Source organism: Borostomias antarcticus (assembly GCF_949987555.1).
Source record: "Borostomias antarcticus genome assembly, chromosome: 14".
Lineage (NCBI taxonomy): Eukaryota > Metazoa > Chordata > Actinopteri > Stomiiformes > Stomiidae > Borostomias > Borostomias antarcticus.
Window position 1 is genome coordinate 6,780,720 of NC_140247.1, and position 19,083 is coordinate 6,799,802.

The 19,083-nt window shown below is 46.8% G+C and overlaps 1 protein-coding gene across 1 annotated transcript in view; it reads right to left on the bottom strand.

Moving 5' to 3' along the window:
• Window positions 1–192: 192 nt before the first annotated feature.
• The window catches only part of pigg (phosphatidylinositol glycan anchor biosynthesis class G (EMM blood group)), a 75,030-nt gene continuing 56,139 nt past the window's right edge, over window positions 193–19,083 (bottom strand). Inside the window, exons 9-13 of the mRNA XM_084449228.1 lie at window positions 18,511–18,950; window positions 13,828–14,019; window positions 9,465–9,774; window positions 7,712–7,875; window positions 193–1,373 (exon numbers count right to left, since the gene is read on the bottom strand). Coding sequence (XP_084305354.1) covers window positions 1,151–1,373; window positions 7,712–7,875; window positions 9,465–9,774; window positions 13,828–14,019; window positions 18,511–18,950 — 1,329 coding nt within the window. The 3' untranslated portion in view covers window positions 193–1,150. The remainder of the gene's footprint in view (window positions 1,374–7,711; window positions 7,876–9,464; window positions 9,775–13,827; window positions 14,020–18,510; window positions 18,951–19,083) is intronic.

The following is a 19,083-nucleotide window of genomic DNA, read 5'->3' on the forward strand; positions in this document are numbered from 1 at the left end:
GTGCCACGAAAGCCAACAGTAAAAGAACGCCATGTGCTCAATTGACTTTCTATCATTAAAAACTACTGCTGATTATTCACACTTCATATTCAAGTTTATATAGAGTGAAATGCAATCGAAACCTGTCTTTTTTTAAATAATTTATTTGGGTAAAGGAGTCCTTACAATATATCTAGAGATGTATATCTGGAGTTTCACTCTTTACAATACTTGTCATCATCCGTCAACATTTTATTAGCTGAGTGCATCCTCCTCTTTTTCCATCACTTTAATGGAAGCATCTCCGCCAGCCTGCATGGTCCCTGTATCTTGTACATAAACATTCCTGAACCCTTGACTGAATGGCACATTTCTCATATCTAATGTTCTTAGCACAGTCCCAATCCTAATAAATAACCTTTCCATCTTCAGTACAGTACAAGCCACGAGCAAACAGAATGAGTTCATAACAATTTCAGCTATTGACATAAGACTTTAACAAAAGAAAAAAAATCTAGGCTATAACATAGAAAAATTTCAAGAATGCATTAAGATGGATTAAACAATTGACAGCCAGTTTCTGAACTCTGAACTTTATCCAGTGAGTCTATTCCCAGTAGAAAGTGTATTAATAATTAACTTTCCTTACCATTTAAAAAATATATATTCAAAAGTTCCTGTGTAAATAAACAACAATTCCATCAAAGTAATTAAAAATATAACATAGGAGAAGGGTAGGGGTAGCACTGCAGAGGTAGAGGTTAGCACAACACCACCACCAATTACAAAGAAAATCAGAAGAGAGTAAAAATAAATAAGACAAAACAAAACAAAAGCCAAAGGAAACTATTCCAGGTACACTGTATGTACCTGACAATCTCCCCCGAGAAAATATCACAATCCACCTGAGATGAAAGATTCTTATGGCTTCTCCCAACCCCCAGAGTCATACTGCACCGCTTTAGTGCAAGGGAGAAATCATTCACAGCTAGTCCTCAGGGGTACACCCTGGACATCCAGGGGAGCTGCTAGAAGTTCCTTCCAGGACCCAGGGGGACCTGCTCATCTTCCATCAGGAGGACCTGCTCATCTTCTCCCGCAGACTCCAGGCTGGATGCGTCTCGTCCCGGTCTAGCTGCTCAGCAGTCAGCCTGGCGGGCAGGCAGGCCCTCTAGGCTCTGCCGGGGGTGCGGCTGGGCTCCATGATGGTGAAGAAGAGGCAGACGGCGGCGGTGAGCAGCGTGTGGAGGGACTCGTACAGCAGCTTGGGGGAGAAGACGCTCCAGATGAACAGGTGGTAGCGCAGGGCCGTCACCAGGACCACATAGGCCACTGCCGGCACAGAGCGCAGGACGGCCAGACAGTAGCAGCCGTGACCCACCGCCACCCAGCTCCTGGAGAGAGGGAGAGTGGAGGGGGCGGGTGGGGGAGAGAGAGGGAGACAAAGAGAGAGGGGAGAGAAAATTGGAATGCAAAACAGAGAATGCACAGTGGCAGAACTCCTGAGCACTGACTGACCCAAAACTAAGGAAGTTCTTTGTACAGATTCTGTGAGCACAGCCGGCTCCCTAGAGACAGACTGCGTCTGCTGCACACAAAAAGAGGTGGAAACCGAGTTGCACTTTATAACCTGCCAACTGTACCCAGACTTCATGCTTCCCACAGACTACAAACAGATTTTGAAAACTAGAAATGGTGCTCAGAGAGCACAGACCTCTGCCCATGAATGCATGTTGTGGCTTTGTGCATGCCAAAATTGAATGGGTTCTAAATTGGCCCATGCTACACCCGTCCACCAGGTTTCATGAAAAGCAGTCTGGTAGTTCTTGCGTAATCCTAGTCCACATCCGGACTGTGTTTGGGCAGCTTGTGGATCCACCCTGTGATTTGCTGAGGCGGAGGTAAAAATGACTGGAGGTGAATGGGTGGCTGTATTTGGCCGGCTCACAACTGGCAGGGGGCAGTGCGGTGCACTCCGGGCTCTCCCCCCCCGCGTACCCCAGTCCAAACCCTGTCTCTCTAGCACCCCCACATAGGGAGCTGGCTTTGTTCTAAGTTTTGTTTTCATTTGTGGATGCGGCCCATGATTCAGATCTGCTCCAAAATATAATGGGTTCTAAGGTGGCCCATAACACACCCCTCCACCGAGTTTCATAATAAATCAGTTTGGTAGTTTTTGCGTAATCCTGGTTCAAAAAATGAATGGAGGTGAATGGCCGGACGTGTTTGGGCGGCCCGTGGACCTGACCTGTGCGTCGGATCTGATCCAAAATTTATTGGGTTCTAAGTTGAACCATGCTACACCCCGAGTTTTGTGAAAATTGGTCCAGTAGTTTAAGTAATCCTGCTAACAAACACAAGCACGCACAAACACACCCACCAAAAACATTACCTCTCGCCCTGCGCTGTCATTGGGGCGGAGGTAATCATGACTAATGACAAAAAACGCCCATATCTGCTGAGTGAAATACAGCAATGCACAAAAACAGCAGCAAGATTTGTGAGCTGTTGTGACAGGAAAAGGACATCCAGGACTTATTCACTCACTTTACCTATTTGTATTCACATTTATACTTTAACATTTTTGTAATTTTTGTGATGTTTGCTTTGGCAATGTAAACATGTTTCCCGTGCCCCTAAAGCTCTTTGAACTGAATTGAATTGAAGAAGGGGGGGTGAAACAGAACAGAAGGAAGACGAGAGAAAGGGTTAGAGATAGAGAGGTGTGCAGTGGGGGAGGAGGGTGAAAGAGAGAGGGAGCAGGATAAACTCATGAGCACAAGAGAGGAGAGGAGAGGAGTGGGCAGCATAAGGTGACAGGGGAAACAGAAGACAGAGTAGGAAGAGAGACTACAAAGAAAGAGAGGGATGAGATAGAGAAAGGGGGAGAGTGTTTGAAACAATGACGAGCCACAGGTGGGAGGGTTAGAGGACAGAGAGAGGTGACGAAAAGAAAGAACACAAACCAGGGGCCCGTCTGCTCTGTGGCCCCCGGCGCCGTACGGCTACTGTCATCACACAGCACGCCGGGTCCAGAGGACGGCCGTCTCTGAGGGACCCGTCACCAGACAAGCTCTACTTCCTTCCCCAGGACTGTGCACATCCAGACCTCACCCTAGTTCTCCCATGGAGAGACACAGAAACAAGCACATGTTTACGGTACACATAAACATACAAGCATGTGCACACCCATGTGTACGGACGCACACACAAACCCCCCCCCCCACTGCCCGCCTTGCACGCACACACACACACACAGTTCCCTCCAGGTCTGTAGAAGGCAGTGTGTGACTCATTGAGAAGCCTGGCTAAGGCTGTTCACAGTCCCAGGTTCATCTAGATTCATCTCTGGTAGCCAGGTAATCTCTCATCGCCGGGGTAGGATCTCCCAGACAGACACGAGAGGTTCTGATAGGCTGGACCCGGGTGGCGAAGGCTTCCTCAGACAGGTTCTAGTATAGGCGCTCGTGTCTGTAACTGGCATCACTTGTTGAGTAAAATGCCGTGTTTATCGCACAGACTGCTTCTTCTATTTTAGCTGCACTAGTAAACAAGGATTAGTATTCATGGTTGAATACAGTACATTCAGCTGGGCAAGGGATTGGGAGACTGTTTTTTGAGGGCATCCATAAGAACAACTATTTTTGCTGCAGGCAGAAGATATTTTGGTTGATACATTATGCATCTGGACCACTCACATGCTCACAACAAATAGCAAATCCACGTCATTTGCAATTCTAATAAAGATTGCTCCAGTGATATTAATATTATGGTTTCTGACGCGGAACTGCACAGTGGTTGTATTACAGTCAAGCCAGAAAGTCTGCACACCCCTTCATTTTTTCCACATTTTGATATGTTACAGCCTTATTCCAAAATTGATTAAATTCATTTTTTCTCTTCAATCTACACACAATACCCCATAATGACGAAGTGAAAAAAGTTTTGGGGAAATCTTTGCAAATGTATTAAAATTAAAACATTTAAATATCACATATACATATGTACTGTATCCACACCCTTTACCAGGGGCGGACTGGCCATCGGGAGCACCGGGAATTTTCCCGGTGGCCTGGCGCGCCAACTGGCCTGGCCCGCAGTGAGGCCTTAATATTAGCTAGGCAAAGAATCATGTTATTGACATGTCACAGCAATATTTACAAAATACATGATCATATCTGATGAAGGGTCAAAAAGCCTTGTACTACAATAACATATAAATTCAAGAAATTAATCAGAGACTATGAATTGTGTCAACATTATGTAATTATGTTATGTAATAATACTGCTACACTTGCGAAGCGCTTCTTTGAACCCTAACTTACACTTGATGGAATTTGTGCACATGCACACACAACCTGGACGTTCACAGCAAAAAAAAAATTGGGGGGGTGGGGGGCAAATTCCATCAGGTGTAAGTTAGGGGGGCTCTGGGGGAGAACGGTTGGGAACCCCTGGTCTAGAGTCATGGACTTGAACTCCATGACTGAAGGAAGGACCTCAGGCTTTAGAGTCTGTTGTAAGGTATTCCAAGTATAAGGAGCATCATGGAAAAAAGCAATCCTTCCATGTTCAGAATGCACTCGAGGAACTCGGAGAACAAGCTGATCATTAGATCAGGTCTGGTAGGTGCCAAGGCTCCAGTCCAACAGAGACGAGATGTAAGGTGGAAGTTTACTAATAATGGCTTTGAAAATTAAAAAAAAATATACAAGTAGTAGTTAGAGAAAGAGATGGCCAGCCCACCTTGATAAAGAACACAGTGGTGAGAGTCATATCTATCACCCGTAAATCTTAAGGCGGGGTGGTAAACAGAGTCCAAGGGTTTCAAGGTTGTCACAGAAGCATGTCTATAGATAGTGTCACCATAACATAATATTGATAGAAAAACAGCTTGAACAATTAGTTTCCTACTGAACATAGGAAAGCTAGAACGGTTTCTGTACAGGAAGCCAATTTTCTGACGCAGCTTGGAGGCTAGATAATCTACATAAAACATCATGATGCTCATGCTTGAAGACATCATGATGCTGCCACCGCCATGCTTCACTGTAGGGATGGTATTAGCCCAGTGATGAGCGGTGCCTGGTTTCCTCCAGACGTGATGCTTGGTATTCAGGCCAAAAAGTTCAATTTTGGTTTCATCAGACCAGAGAATCTTGATTCTCATGGTTTGAAAGTCCTCTAGGTGCCTTTTGGCAAACTCCAAGCAGGCTGTCATGTGCCTTTTACTAAGGGGTGGCTTCCGTCTGGCCACTCTAAAGACCTGATTGGTGGAGTTCTGCCTGGATGGTTGATCTTCTGGAAGTTTCTCCCATCCCCACAAGGATACGCTGGAGCAGAGTGACCCTCGCCTCCTGCTCACCTCCTTGGACAAGTTTTCCCCGATTGCTTGGTTTGACCGGGCGGCCAGGTGTAGGAAGAGTCTTGGTGGTTCCAAACTTCTTCCATTTACGAATGATGGTGGCCACTGTGCTCTTTGGGACCTGTAAAGCTGCAGAAATGTGTCCGTACCGTTCTCAAGATCTATGCCTTTACACAATCCTGCTTCTAAGGTCTGCAGATAATTCCTTAGACCCCACGGCTTGGAGTTTGCTCTGACATGCACTGTCAACTGTGGGACCTCATATAGGCATGTTTTGGCAATCTCCAATCATGTCCAATCAATTGAATTTACCACAGGTAACTCCAATTACGTTGTAGAAACATCTCAAGCAGTATCAGTGGAAAGAAAATGCACCTCAACTCACTTATGGGTGTCATATCAAAGGGTGTGCAGACTTGTGTACAGTATGATCTTTTACATTTTGATTTTTAATAAATGAGCACAAATGTCTAAAAACCTGTTTTCACTTTGTCATTATGGGCTATTTCGTGTCGAATTTTGAGATAAAACATGAACTCAATCTAATGTAGAATAAGTCTGCTACAAATGTGGAGAAGGTGAAAGAGGTGTACAGACTTTCCGGCATGACTGTAGGCCGTCTCCATAGTTGGCTCCACACACATCTGTTGCACCACGTTAACGAGGGCGCGAACACGCACACATACTTTTAAGTAAGAACTCTCTCCTTTGTCTGCCTCCTAAGGGACTGGGCTGGAGCAGGAGTTATTGATCACAGTCAATTCCCAGTATTTGGTCAGTGGAAGGCCTGCTGATGAAGCAGGGCTGCATTCTAAATGAGCTGCTTGGTGTCAGACTACTTTAGAGCCTCATCTATCACTGGGCATCTCTAGCTGCACTCTGAGGCCATGCTGGTGGAGGGGTGAGCGGAGTGTGGGGGGAGAGAGAGAGGATGTGGGATGAAGAATGCTGATTCGCTCGAGTCTAGAGGATGTGAAGTTGGGGGGGGGGGGGCAAAGTGGTAGGTAATGAACCCCTTGACCCTGCGGCCAGCTGTATTGGTTCAACTGGATGATGACAAAACACCAGTTTTTGTCACACTAAGGAGCTGATGAGTCATAACTTTCAATCATACTTTGTAATATTGAGCCAAATACCACAGGCAGTGAACGGCACACAGGCACGGCAGAGTAGTCTGCTAGCAGGGCCTTCCTCAAGCCAGCCTGAGCTCCCAGAGGGCTGCAGAGGCACAGAGGGAAAGGGAGCGCTAGAAAAAGAAAAAAAAGAGAGAGAGAGAGAGCTACATCTGAGACCAGATGCCTCTGCTTTGATCAGTGCCTCAGTGTGTGTGTGTGTGTGTGTGTGTGTGTGTGTATGTGTGTGTGTGAGTATGTGTGTGTGAGCATGTGTACTGTATGTTAGTACAGTATGTGTGCGTGTGTGTCCCATGTCTGGGAGTGGTTTTTCCACAGCAGAAACCCATGTTGAAATGTGTGTGCCTTGCAGCATGGCGGAACACACTTCCTCATGTACCATCCCTCACTTCCTCATGTACCATCCCTCACTTTTCATGCTCTCCTCTTTGAATAGTGCTGTAGGTGTCTAGCATCTGCTGGAAAGGGGTTTGGATGAAATAATGAGACAATCAATTAAGAGTCCTTCGTTAATATGTGGTAAAAATATTCCAGGATCAAAGCAATCTGCAGCATCTTTGATGATGACTATGTTGCTATACTGTATGTATGTTTTTCTAATCATAATCCAGGAGCATCACTGTTTTCACTCTGTGATGAATTGACACTTAAGTCAAGGTCATGGTGTCCTGTCCAAATAATTACACACCCCAATCTCAGCACAGTGCACCTTTCCCTCCCTCGACCTCTTCATCTCTCTCTCTCTCTCTCTCTCTCTCTCTTTCTCTCTTTCTCTCTCCCTCGTTTATGGTTATGGTTGGGGTCAATTCAATTTCAACTCCATTAGGTACTGTAATTGTAAGTAAATTCAAATTCCATTCGTCTTGAACAACTGCTTTATTTCAGCAACTTTTGATAGAGAAAATTCCCCAGAGGAAAGCATTTAAATATGATATATTTTTGTTTGATTGAGCTTGCCTGGAGGTCCCAGATACACCCCAGGGAACATGCAGGATCTTTAATACAAGTCTTCAAACTAGAATGATTCACAATGCAGGATTAAATATGAGGTGAGTAGTCATCCATTCCCCTATGGTACAGTAGTCAACCTCAGAGCTGTATTTTGACCATAATCCTCTGGGGTTGGACTTGGATTAATTAACCAATACATCTTAGTGAGGCCAATGAGTGAGTGAGTGAGTGAGTGAGTGAGGTGATGAAATGCTGAGAGTGAAGGGTTGAGGGTCTGACTGACCTGTCCCCGTCAGAGCTGAGGTAGCAGACCAGGTGGCAGGCCCAGAGCAGGGGCCCGGCGTACGTACTGAGGGCCGTCAGGAAGACGGCGGGGGCCTCCACGTAGCTCTCCAGCCCCACAAAGCCCACCGAGATGTCCACAGTGCCTATGTTGTTGGAGTTCCCCTGCAGAAAAACCAGCAGAAGACAGACAACTCCATGAAGCAGCACATACAGGAAATCAAACCTATGGCTCTATAGGTGAAAACTCCCCTCTGCCTCTCATCCTCCACTTCATCTCACTACTGATACCCATCTGACAGAAGAGCTCTCCACTATCACAGCCATTACTGGATGAGGAGCACCAATAGATTCCCCCTCTCACCTATGTGTGTGTGTGTGTGTGTGTGTGTGTGTGTGTGAAAGAGAGAGAGAGAGAGAGAGACAGAGAGAGAGACCAGCTCTGTCTGCTCATGAATATTAATGCCCCAGAGTCAGAGAGGCTTGGGTGGATCAATGTAATCACTCCATCATGAGAGCCCCAGACAGCCCACTGCAGAGGGACACAATCAGCGCCCGGGACATCCTGGAGTGGGACTAGGTCAGGACTCTGTTGAGAATGCCAATACTCCAGGTCTATAATTCCACACCTGTGTGGATAATTGGCTAGTGGTTGCGTGTTCATGACCCCGCCATGCTGATAATGACTCCGCAGCGATGGGGGATGATTACCAGTCACATGCCAGCAGGGGAAGGAGAGCTGAGAGCTGCCAGACGGCTTGCTTGTGTTCAGAGCAGACAGAGCGCTACTGTATTCAGTCAAATATATAAATTCCCTGACTTTTAATAACTAAAAAGCTGATCGCTCGCGCGACACCGGAAATAACTCGCTAAAGAAAAATGCTGCAGTGAAAATATTACATTTTGATGAATGGCAACTAAAATGTCAACATGCTACAAACAAAATTCCCTGATATTCCATGACTTGGCCAAAAAAAATTATAAAATCCCCTGACTTTCCACGTCTGGAATAGACTTAAAATTCTATGATGTACCAGATATTCCAAGACCCATGGGAACCATGTGTATGAGTTGAGTTTGAGTTGAATAATTCTGCCTCACAATCTTTACAAATTGAATTGTGCAGAATATACAAAATACAGAGATGCATAAAACACAAAACACAAACACATATAGAAACATAAATATCATATGATATTAGAGAGAGTTATAAAGCCTGATGCTGCAGGGGATGGTGTAGTTTCTCAGTCTGTTTGATCTAGTTTGTGTGAGTGACAACTGGCTGCTGTTTCTAAGCAGCCGGCCGGTCCTTTCTCCCTTGCTAGGAGGGAGGATGCTGTGGAGTGGATGGGTAGGCTGGTCCTTTCTCCCGTGCTAGGAGGGAGGATGCTGTGCAGTGAATGGGCAGGCTGGTGTCTTTATCAGCCTTACAGTAGCTTCCTCTCTTCTAGTCTCGAGTGTATATGGTGTATATGATAACCATAGGGAAGACTGACAATAGGGACAGTTCACATAATATACAATTTTTCAATATTAGTAGGATTCTGGTGCCACATGACGTCCCAGACATGACGTGACAGCTGCTTGGTGTGGTCCAGCAGCGTAACCAGTCCACCAGGAGCCGGAGAGGAAATGTCCCCTTCACGGTACCCCCCTACCCCCAACACACACCCACCCACACACACACACACTCACACACTTGCTACACCAAACCTCCACCTCCAGTGCGCCAACCCCCCCACCCCCCCCCTCACCTGGAAGAAGAAGAACGCCTGACCGAACCAGTAGTGCATGATGGTGGTCTGGGCGGCGTCGTAGCGCAGCCTCCTCCAGATGAACTGGGCCATGAGGGTCTGGACCAGCAGGCAGCAGCACAGCACCGGCAGGTTGTGGGCTCGGAACAGCAGGGCCACCAGCAGCACCACGCCGCCGTAGACCTCCCACAGGCCCCGGCTCTTCAGGCGCGCGTCGGCCGTGACCACCTGCGAGCGCAGCAGGTCCTTGGAGCCCGTGAAGAGGATGCCCAGCACGAAGACGTAGACGAAGCGGGCCTCCACTGTGCCCCTGGCAGAGACACCGCACACCAGGTTAACGCCGGTCACCTGAGGGGATTTAGCACTATACTGGCACAACACCAGCCTTCGCTGTGAGGTGATTTCTACATTAGTGACTGGCTGAATGCCTGAGGCGAACGCCGATGGCCAAGGGCAAATCCCTTATTGCGACAGCACTGCCATGTGCAGTCGTCTCCCGCTGAGGTGTAACCATGGAGACCGGGCTGGCATAAACATTCCGGTGATTGAAAAACTAAGTAACGCAGTGCAGATGTAGCCAGACAGCCACATCTACGCCCACCCCCTCTCCATGTCCTCAATACCACAGTGCCCTCTGGGGTGGGAGACTGAGCACAAATGACTTGTAAACCATGAATAAACATGGAATTTAACCTAGCTGTGAGGAGTCTTGAGTAAACAGATTTAATGAAACACATCAACCAAAGCAGCCGTCCTCAGAGAAGCCTTGCGAGGCTTAGATAGACAATTGTCTATCAAATAAGCAGTCAATAAAACCAAAGCAACACTCCAAACGCAGCTATCCCTTAGCTTTGTCTAGCGCTGAAATCTGCATGTCTCCTCTCCGATACAGGGGTGAGAGAGAGAGAGAGAGAGAGAGAGAGAGCCAGTGGAATGCAGATTCATGCTGCCACACGGCTCTAACACAACTTTAATATTCATATCTATGCTTGCCTCTCAGGGTCTGTGCTGGGGCAGAGCAGTAGAGACCTGGCCTGGCTGATTAATGCTACTGGTTCAGGTGCTGGGCTGCCTGGATGGCTTGTTAGGCACACACTGTACCAGGCTGTGAGAAGCACAGGATTTAGAGAGCCTGCGAGCGGTTTTGTCAACACTCTGCAAAGACCTGTAAGGAGGATGTATGTTTTTGTGAACAGTGTGTGTGTGTGCGTGAGTGAGTGTGTGTGCGTGCGTGAGTGTGTGTGCGTGAGTGAGTGTGTGTGCGTGAGTGCGTGTGTTCTGGTTGGTTGTGGTGCCTGTGTGCTGCCTTGAATTAGATGCAGCTTTTCCTGCTAGGATTATATCGCAGCAATTATCAGCACCAGAGGGTTTGATATGCAATGTGGCATACAGACAGCAACATTCGAACCGACCCGCAGAAGAGCAGAACAGGACGAGAAGTAGAGGTGGTGGAGTGAACCTACCCGCAGAACATGGGACAAGCAGGACCATGGAATCCCTTCAGACTACCAGGCCTGGGTGGAGTGCGTGGGACAATATGTGCTTTATTATGTATAAGTTTGATTATTGTGCTTCCTATAATATATATCATACCAGATCATGTGAGAAGTAACACCACGGTGGGAACACTCAATATTACTGTAAAACCGTTTGTTTACTCCGGCTCCACTATAAGCAGGGTTAAATGAGCAATGGAAGAAAAGCTAGTTGATAACCTGGTATATCAGACTATGCTGGTGTCAGCCCGGAAGGTGAGCGAGGACTCATGTTATGTTTGCTCTTTAATACCTGCCACTGTAAAAGGAAGTGTTCCATTTATCACCGGGCCACTTAATTCATTTGAAGTTCTGGGGGCAATGAAACATTTTTTGGGGAAGGTATAATTTAAGTGGGCTTCACCAGTCTGTACTATTTTCTGTCCATTTGTGGCTTTGATGTGTTGTGTGATTACATGTATAAAGGCCATGGTTACAAAGACTATTAGTGCAGTCATGGGTAATTATGTACAGATACGGGAGAGTGTTTCTGATAATGACTAATCATGTGTTGCTAGTCTATAACCAGATATTCCAATATGCATGGTTATTTTATAATCATATACTCTTAAGTGTTTGTTTTTTTTATTCATGCTTCAGCTCATTTTTACAAGGTTGATGACTAATGTTGATTTTTTTTTATCAAAGGGGGGACTGTAAGGGTAAAAATTAGTTCTGGACAACGGACAGTATGTTTAATGTTTAATATGTTCCAATGAGAAGACAAGGGGTTGGGGTTACAGAGAGGTTTGGAATGTGGGGGTGTGTGTGTTCGGAGATGGGGCCTTGGTAAGCTGGTTATCTTTACAACCAGGGTGATATGGAAAGGGCAGCCCCAATGATCTATGTCCTGGGAACTTTACAACATATACCTGGGATGTGGAGGGTCCATTTATGTCTAGGTTTTCAGACGTTTATTACCTCCAGATTTATGGACAGGAAAGGGGAAGTTGCAGATCTTCTGGTTAAAGTGTGAGACACAGATTGCATTGGGCGCTCTCTCAACTGACCAGCTTCGCTGCAGGTTGCTTGACAAGAAGCCACACTCGAGTGTTTGTAACTCTGTTGAACTGTTTTGCTTATTAACCTATACTGAATGAGAAATTCTACAACAGAGCCAACATCCAAGCAGACACGTGTGTGTGTGTGTGTGTGTGTGTGTGTGTGTGCGTGTGCGTGTGTGTGTGTGTGAGAGAGCATGTTTGCCTGTGTATGTGTGTGTGTGTGTGTGTGTGTGTGTGTGTGTGTGTGTGAGAGAGCATGTTTGCCTGTGTATGTGTGTGTGTGTGTGTGTGTGTGAGAAAGAGAGAGAGAGAGAGAGAGAGAGAGAGAGAGAGCATGTTTGCCTGTATGTCTGTATGTGTTTGTTTGTTGAATTCATTAGCAACGTAACGCAGTATGCACTCTAGAGAGAGCAGAGAACATTCTAGTCCACTACCCAGCTCTCTGTGGGCGCTTCCATTAGAGAAGTTTACATCTCCCCTGTTTACATCTGCGATACTGTGCAGGTGATAATATCCAGTAAATCACCATTTACCTAATGTGGAATCTTTCTTAACACGAAGTAATCAACTCAGTTCAGGCTGTGTGTGCGTGTGTGTGTATGTGGGTGTGTGTGTTTGTGTGTCTGTGTACGGGGGGTGGGGGGTGGGGGGGTAGGGGGGTACACAAGGGTTCTGATGGGAAATGTAATACCTTCCATATCCATAATCCGAATCCGAATGCATAAGTAATCACAAATGAAGTGTCAGCAACAACAAACAAATCCAGATCAATCGGGGCATAAATAATTGTGCTGGTGGTTTGGAGCAGGTGTTAAGCACCGTCTGAGTCATTTACAGCCTGTGGGTGGGCTCTAGCATTACATGTACTCTGAATACCAAGCATACAGAATTCTAATCTCACATCATTCAGTCCCTGTGCAGCGTTCTCCTGTCCGTTCCTCCTGTACACTGCGAGAGGGGGCCGGGGGACTGCCAACTCTTACTTTGGCAAAATAGTCCAAACTCTTGTTGTGCAACAGCTCTGGAGCCCCTGGGAGCTTCGTGGCGCTGCCCGATAAGGCACTCAAACTCAGGGATGAAGGGTTCTGAACAGTCCAGACTGGCACTCTGACATGGGGGGTTCTGACCGACTGCAGAGAGCGGGCCGAGCCTCCCTACTGTGGGCTTAGCTGTGAGGAAATGCCAGAGGTGGCGGACCCAGCTTCAACAAGCGCCCCCAGCCAGCTGCTCTGGGGGGGAAGTGGCATTTTAATTAGGTGGGGGAGAGAGAAGATGTCAACGAGAGAGTGGGAGGGTGGGAAAAAACAGCGTGGCAGGCTAGCAGAGCTGGTCAGGTCAACAGTGCAGCACCTGCACCTCTCATTACAGTCTCCCGGTGGCCAGAGAGCTTGTAGCAGCAGGCTGGCTGGTGGGCCGGTGGAGGGCTGAGACTGGCAGGCTAGCATTCATGGGAGAGCTACTCAGCTAAGAACCTCCTCACAGTAATTATTGCTAACCCTATCTCTGGGAGTAAACAAAGTGGTGAGCCGACTAATTGATCAATTTATCACCTGAACGCAGTAGGTACTGGCTACTGACAAGGGCTGAATGATCTTTAATCAGGCCACTAGAGAGCCATTAACATCAGTTCCCGCTTTGTTTTGCTATTGAATGAAACACAATTTTCTCCTGCTGATTTCTTATAGAGCAGCGTTCTTATAGAGTACGGTGTGCTTTGATTTACCATCAAACACCAAATGTAATCATTGGAGCTTGACAACCTTCATCTAAGACAAATGATCATCTGCTGGTGGTTGGAAACAATACTGAAAAATAAGAACTCACTTGGACATATTTCTTCCAGCATGTTGCCACGGGAACAAGACATTGCCCACTGCTGCCCGGTAGCTGTAGACTCCCAGAAGGCCGAGGGCCAGGGCAATCTTAGACACCCAGGAGCATTGCCGTTGAACCAGGAAGTAGATGAGAGCCAATGAGAATGCAGCCAACAGGGAGAGAGTCATCTTGTGTTCCGAGCTGTAGAGATAAAACGTCCAGCATGAAAAAACAAGAGAATCCCATCCTCACAGAGCACAGGACTCATAACACTGATGCTAACCCTAACCTAGGGTTGGGTATTGGCAAGGACCTCACAATACAATACATATCAGCATACATGGGTCACGATACGATTGTATCACAATACATACAATACAATACATATTGCGATACTCTACATAATTTAATGAAAATGTAAAAATACAGCAGAAAATACAACCATCCCCCTCTCCCTGGCGGTGATCCTGAGGGCGGAGATTTTAAATCCATTTAAAACATGAATAATGTACTGATCATTGAATTCTTCATCATTCATTTTATATATCTATACTGTCCTGTTCTGTATATTTTCCTTGTGCAAAAATAGTAAATAAAAAAAAATATATATATGTAGACTACATATATATATGTAGATATATATATATTTAAATGCATCCATACGATATTGTGGAAAACCAATACAATATTGTGGAAAAAATATTGTGATGTACTGCTGTATCGATTGTATTGCACAGCCATACCCTAACCCTACAGAACCCCTAATCCTAGTCCCCAGGACACTCACCTACCCCTACCCCTCGTCCCCAGGACACTCACCTACCCCTACCCCTAGTCCCCAGGACACTCACCTACCCCTACCCCTAGTCCCCAGGACACTCACCTACCCCTACCCCTAGTCCCCAGGACACTCACCTACCCCTACCCCTAGTCCCCAGGACACTCACCTACCCCTACCCCTCGTCCCCAGGACACTCACCTACCCCTACCCCTAGTCCCCAGGACACTCACCTACCCCTACCCCTAGTCCCCAGGACACTCACCTACCCCTACCCCTAGTCCCCAGGACACTCACCTACCCCTACCCCTAGTCCCCAGGACACTCACCTACCCCTACCCCTAGTCCCCAGGACACTCACCTACCCCTACCCCTAGTCCCCAGGACACTCACCTACCCCTACCCGTAACCCAAGTCCCCAAGACAGGGTCAGTAAGTGGGAGGAGTCGAGCAGCTAGGGAGACATGAGACGGTAGCGATAACTCCATCTTGTTATTCAAGCCACAGGCAGAGGTTGACGTGTGGGGAAACGGGCAGCTGTGGACTGCAGGGAGGGAAAGCTCTTTTTCCAGGATCTTCTGACCCCTGAGGATGAGACGGTGCTCAGAGAAAGCTAATAGCCCTGGAGCGGCCCGCGAGGTAATCAATAAGACAGACACTTTGTACAGCTCTTCAAAACTCTCTCCTGGAGATCCTAACTGAAGGTTAGGTGGACCCTTCAAAGTACAGGGCATTAAGCACTTGTAAGAAATCTAGAGCAGTTTGGCTGAAAAAGATTGCTGATGTTATCTCTACAGACATGGTCATGAGCTGTCTCCCAGGAGAGAGGCGGTAGGAGACACTCTCTCATTACATTAGTCATTATTTTAGCTGACGCTTTTATCCAAAGCGACATAAAATAATTGCATTTAACGTAGGAAAAGCCAACGTACTACTACTCACAAGTGCATCTCCTTTCTAAAACAAGTGAGTAAGAGCATAATCTAGTGCTGAAGGCAAAGTGCAAGAATAGCAATCTAAAATACAATAGGTGCATAAGAGGAAGGATCATGGTAGTACTTCTTGAAGAGGTGAGTTTTGAGCCTGCGGCGAAAGATGGGCAGCGACTCTGCTGTCCTGACGTCAGTGGGTAGTTTGTTCCACCACTGCGGGGCCAGGACAGAGAAGAGCCGTGACCGTGTCGATCGACCGCAGGGGCCTCGGAGTGACGGGGCAACCAGTCACCCCGAGGTAGAAGAGCGTAGCGGTCGGGAGGGGCTGTAGGGTTTGACCATGGCCTGGAGGTAGGAGGGGGCTGTTCCTTTCATTGCCCTGTAGGTTAGCGCCAGAGTTTTAAACTGGATGCGAGCTGCTACAGGGAGCCAGTGTAGAGATTGGAGAAGGGGAATTGTGTGATGTGTCATACAGCAGAGCAGCAGGTAGTAGGAGACGCTCTCTCATACAACAGAACTGGTAGCATAACGCAGCTATCCGAGTGGAGCAGGATGTGACTCAGAGCGTTCAGCTCCTATTGAGGCCACTCCATTTCATTCAGACCCTCCTGTAAATATCGAGCTAATCATTTTGACGGTGGAGGGACACAGGTGGAGCATTAAACTGAGCAGCTAATGGAAAGCACGATATGCACTCTCCAGGGCTAAACAAAGACTGATCTGGCCTTGTTCAGATCATTCATTACTGTGCTGTTAGATAGTATGAGTCTGACCCAGTTTCTCTATTGAGGGAGCATATGTTACTATAGATAAACTAAACATTTTACGTGACCTGTAGCCTACATGGACACTACACAGTAATGTTACAGCAAAAACAATCATTTGATAGGAATAAGGAAACATATCTGTGCAAAATAAATGTCAGTTATTTTATAATTGAAAATGTCATTACATCTAACACTGTTTGATAATACAACAGTGTGGTGATGCAAGTTCATTCTGGAAAAAAGGAGCTAATATGTAAGCTAGACAGTCAGGCCTTTCCCCTGCTCATTACTGTGCACAACGTACTGTGTGTACTCAGGCCTGGAGCCCTTCAGGTGCCGGGAGACCCAGGGAAACCCCCCCAGGGAAACCCCCCCGGCAGAGTGCGCTTTGTGAGGAGACCTTTCTCACACGCATCACCTCTGCTGCTACAACACCATCCTAGGGGAAACACTGTCATATGCTGTATCGCCTCTTATGTCAAGGACTAGTTCTTTTTTTATCTAACCTATATACATTAACAACCAGGCAGGTCAGTTAAGGACAAATTCTTATTGACAGTGTTGGACAGGTACAGTAAACGGCCCCTAATCTGTGTTGGACAACCCTTAAAGAAGTAGTAAAGGGAAAAAATATTTTTTAGCCCTGTTTTAAGGTTACTTATGATCATATAGAATGGTTCAGATCAAGAAGTTGACAAAACTAGCACTTTTGAGAAAGTTGATAATTGCTCTACCACCGTTTTGGTCATACAATGGATGTGGGTGGGCACCGAGAAAAATCATTCAAAAACATGTTAAACTCTCGATTTCAAAGACAAGAAGCTCACCGAGGGGGTAATTGGTGTCCGTTGGTGTTCTGACATCAAATTTGTAAAGTATGAATCCTGTAGGGTTTTATTGATCATTTTATGAAATCCATTGACTTGTATTGACGTGACCGTTGTACATGTGTAGATCAATCTGCAGAGGGGATTCAGGAAGCGGAACTACTTACGGTAGCTATTGTTATTGTTTATGTTGCTAGACTACCTAGTTTGCGGAAGTTTACACACATATGTGCTGCGACTAAAAAGTTCTATGCTAAATATTTTAAAAAGCCTTTCCAGATGAACTAGAATATTACTTTATGGCGAATTATATGTCAGAACGCCAACTAACACCTCGTGAGTTTCTTGTCTTTGAAATTGAGAGTTTAACATGTCTTTTGAATGATTTTTCAAGGTGCCCACCCACATCCATTGTATGACCAAAACGGTGGTAGAGCAATTATCAGACTTTCTCAAAAGTGCTAGTTTTGTCAACTTTTTGATCTGAACCATTGTATATGATGATAAGTAACCTTAAAACAGGGCTAAACATGATTTTTCCCTTTACCACTCCTTTAACCAGTATCATTCAACAGTAGATCATGTTTTCCTACATCCTCCTGATTCTACTGACTCCCTGTGAGGCGCTGGTTGAAGGAGCCTTAGTCTGGGCTCCTGTCTCATCAGGCAGAGCAATTATCTGGCTGTTAATTCCAGTGTTGGCCAGAGCGCAGATGTAATGGTGTGGAATGAGGCCGGTTTAGACTGGAGGCCGGCCCGGGCCAGGCCATCTGTTCTACCAGGGTTCTGGACATCTGAGGGGGTCCAAAAGAACGAACGAGGATTGAGGGGACAATGAACCACATTGAGGAGGATGTTCCTGACAACACACCCCAGGAAGAGGAATGAGGACACCTTCTGTGGAACTTTCTAACGATCTCCCCAAATTCCTGTGAAGATTTGATGGTAGGACAGAGGGCTTTCAACAACGCATGCCTGATCCTCCCGCCTTAGGGAGAGTGCTGGAACTGAGAGCAGAAGGGACGGTCGGCTGAACATAACGTTGACTAAAATGTCAAAAGCTTTCACGTTGTGCTCTTTACAAATAAAAAATAAAATAAACCAAGCTAAAGCTTGGAGACCAGGGTACCACAATGCAAATTGTTCGGCACCTGCCAAGATCTAAAATCTTAGATATGGAAATAAGAGATTAAATATCTTGTTTTAAACGTTATTTACTAGTTTCTATTTTATCTTAGTTCTAGACTCGAACCAGTTTATTTTTAGATTTCTTATCAAGTAAAATTATCTTGCTGCATGGACCGATAATTTCACTAGTATTAAGTAATTTCTCCTCAATTTCAGTGTTTATTTCTTGTATTTGAACTAATGTTTTGCAGTGCACCCACCTGTTGAGCCAGTGCCCCAGGTCTGGCAGGTGGGCCCACTGCACGCCCGTCTGGTTGAGCGAGCGCAGGAGGCGACAGCAGGCCAGCGTCAGGGGCGGCGTGGCCAGAGCCAGCCATCTCTCCGACCCCGCGTCCCTCACCCCGAGGTCGGCCAGAGGGGAGGGGCAGGGGGTTGAGGAGGGGTCCTCCTCGGCGGAGGGGAGGAGAGGACGGCGGTCGTCCCCGTCCCTGGGACTTGAGCTTTGCTCCCGGAAGTACTTGCGGCAGACGTCCTGGAAGACGGCGAGGCAGAGCGTGTTGAGCAGGAAGTACCAGGTCTGGTGCTCCTCCTCCACGAAGCTGCTGGCCGCCAGGCTGAGGGTGTGGCCTGCCGTGCCCACCAGCAGTAGCACGTCCAGCTCTGACAGCGCCCATTCTCTAGCGCCACCATGGGACGGAGACTGGGATAACGGTGAGGGGTGAAAAATGAAAATGAAAACGCTTTTATCACACGGCATGAGGACAATCCCAGCCCAGCCCCAACCTCAACCTCAAACCCAACCATAGCCTTAACCCCAGCCCAGTCCAGGTCCA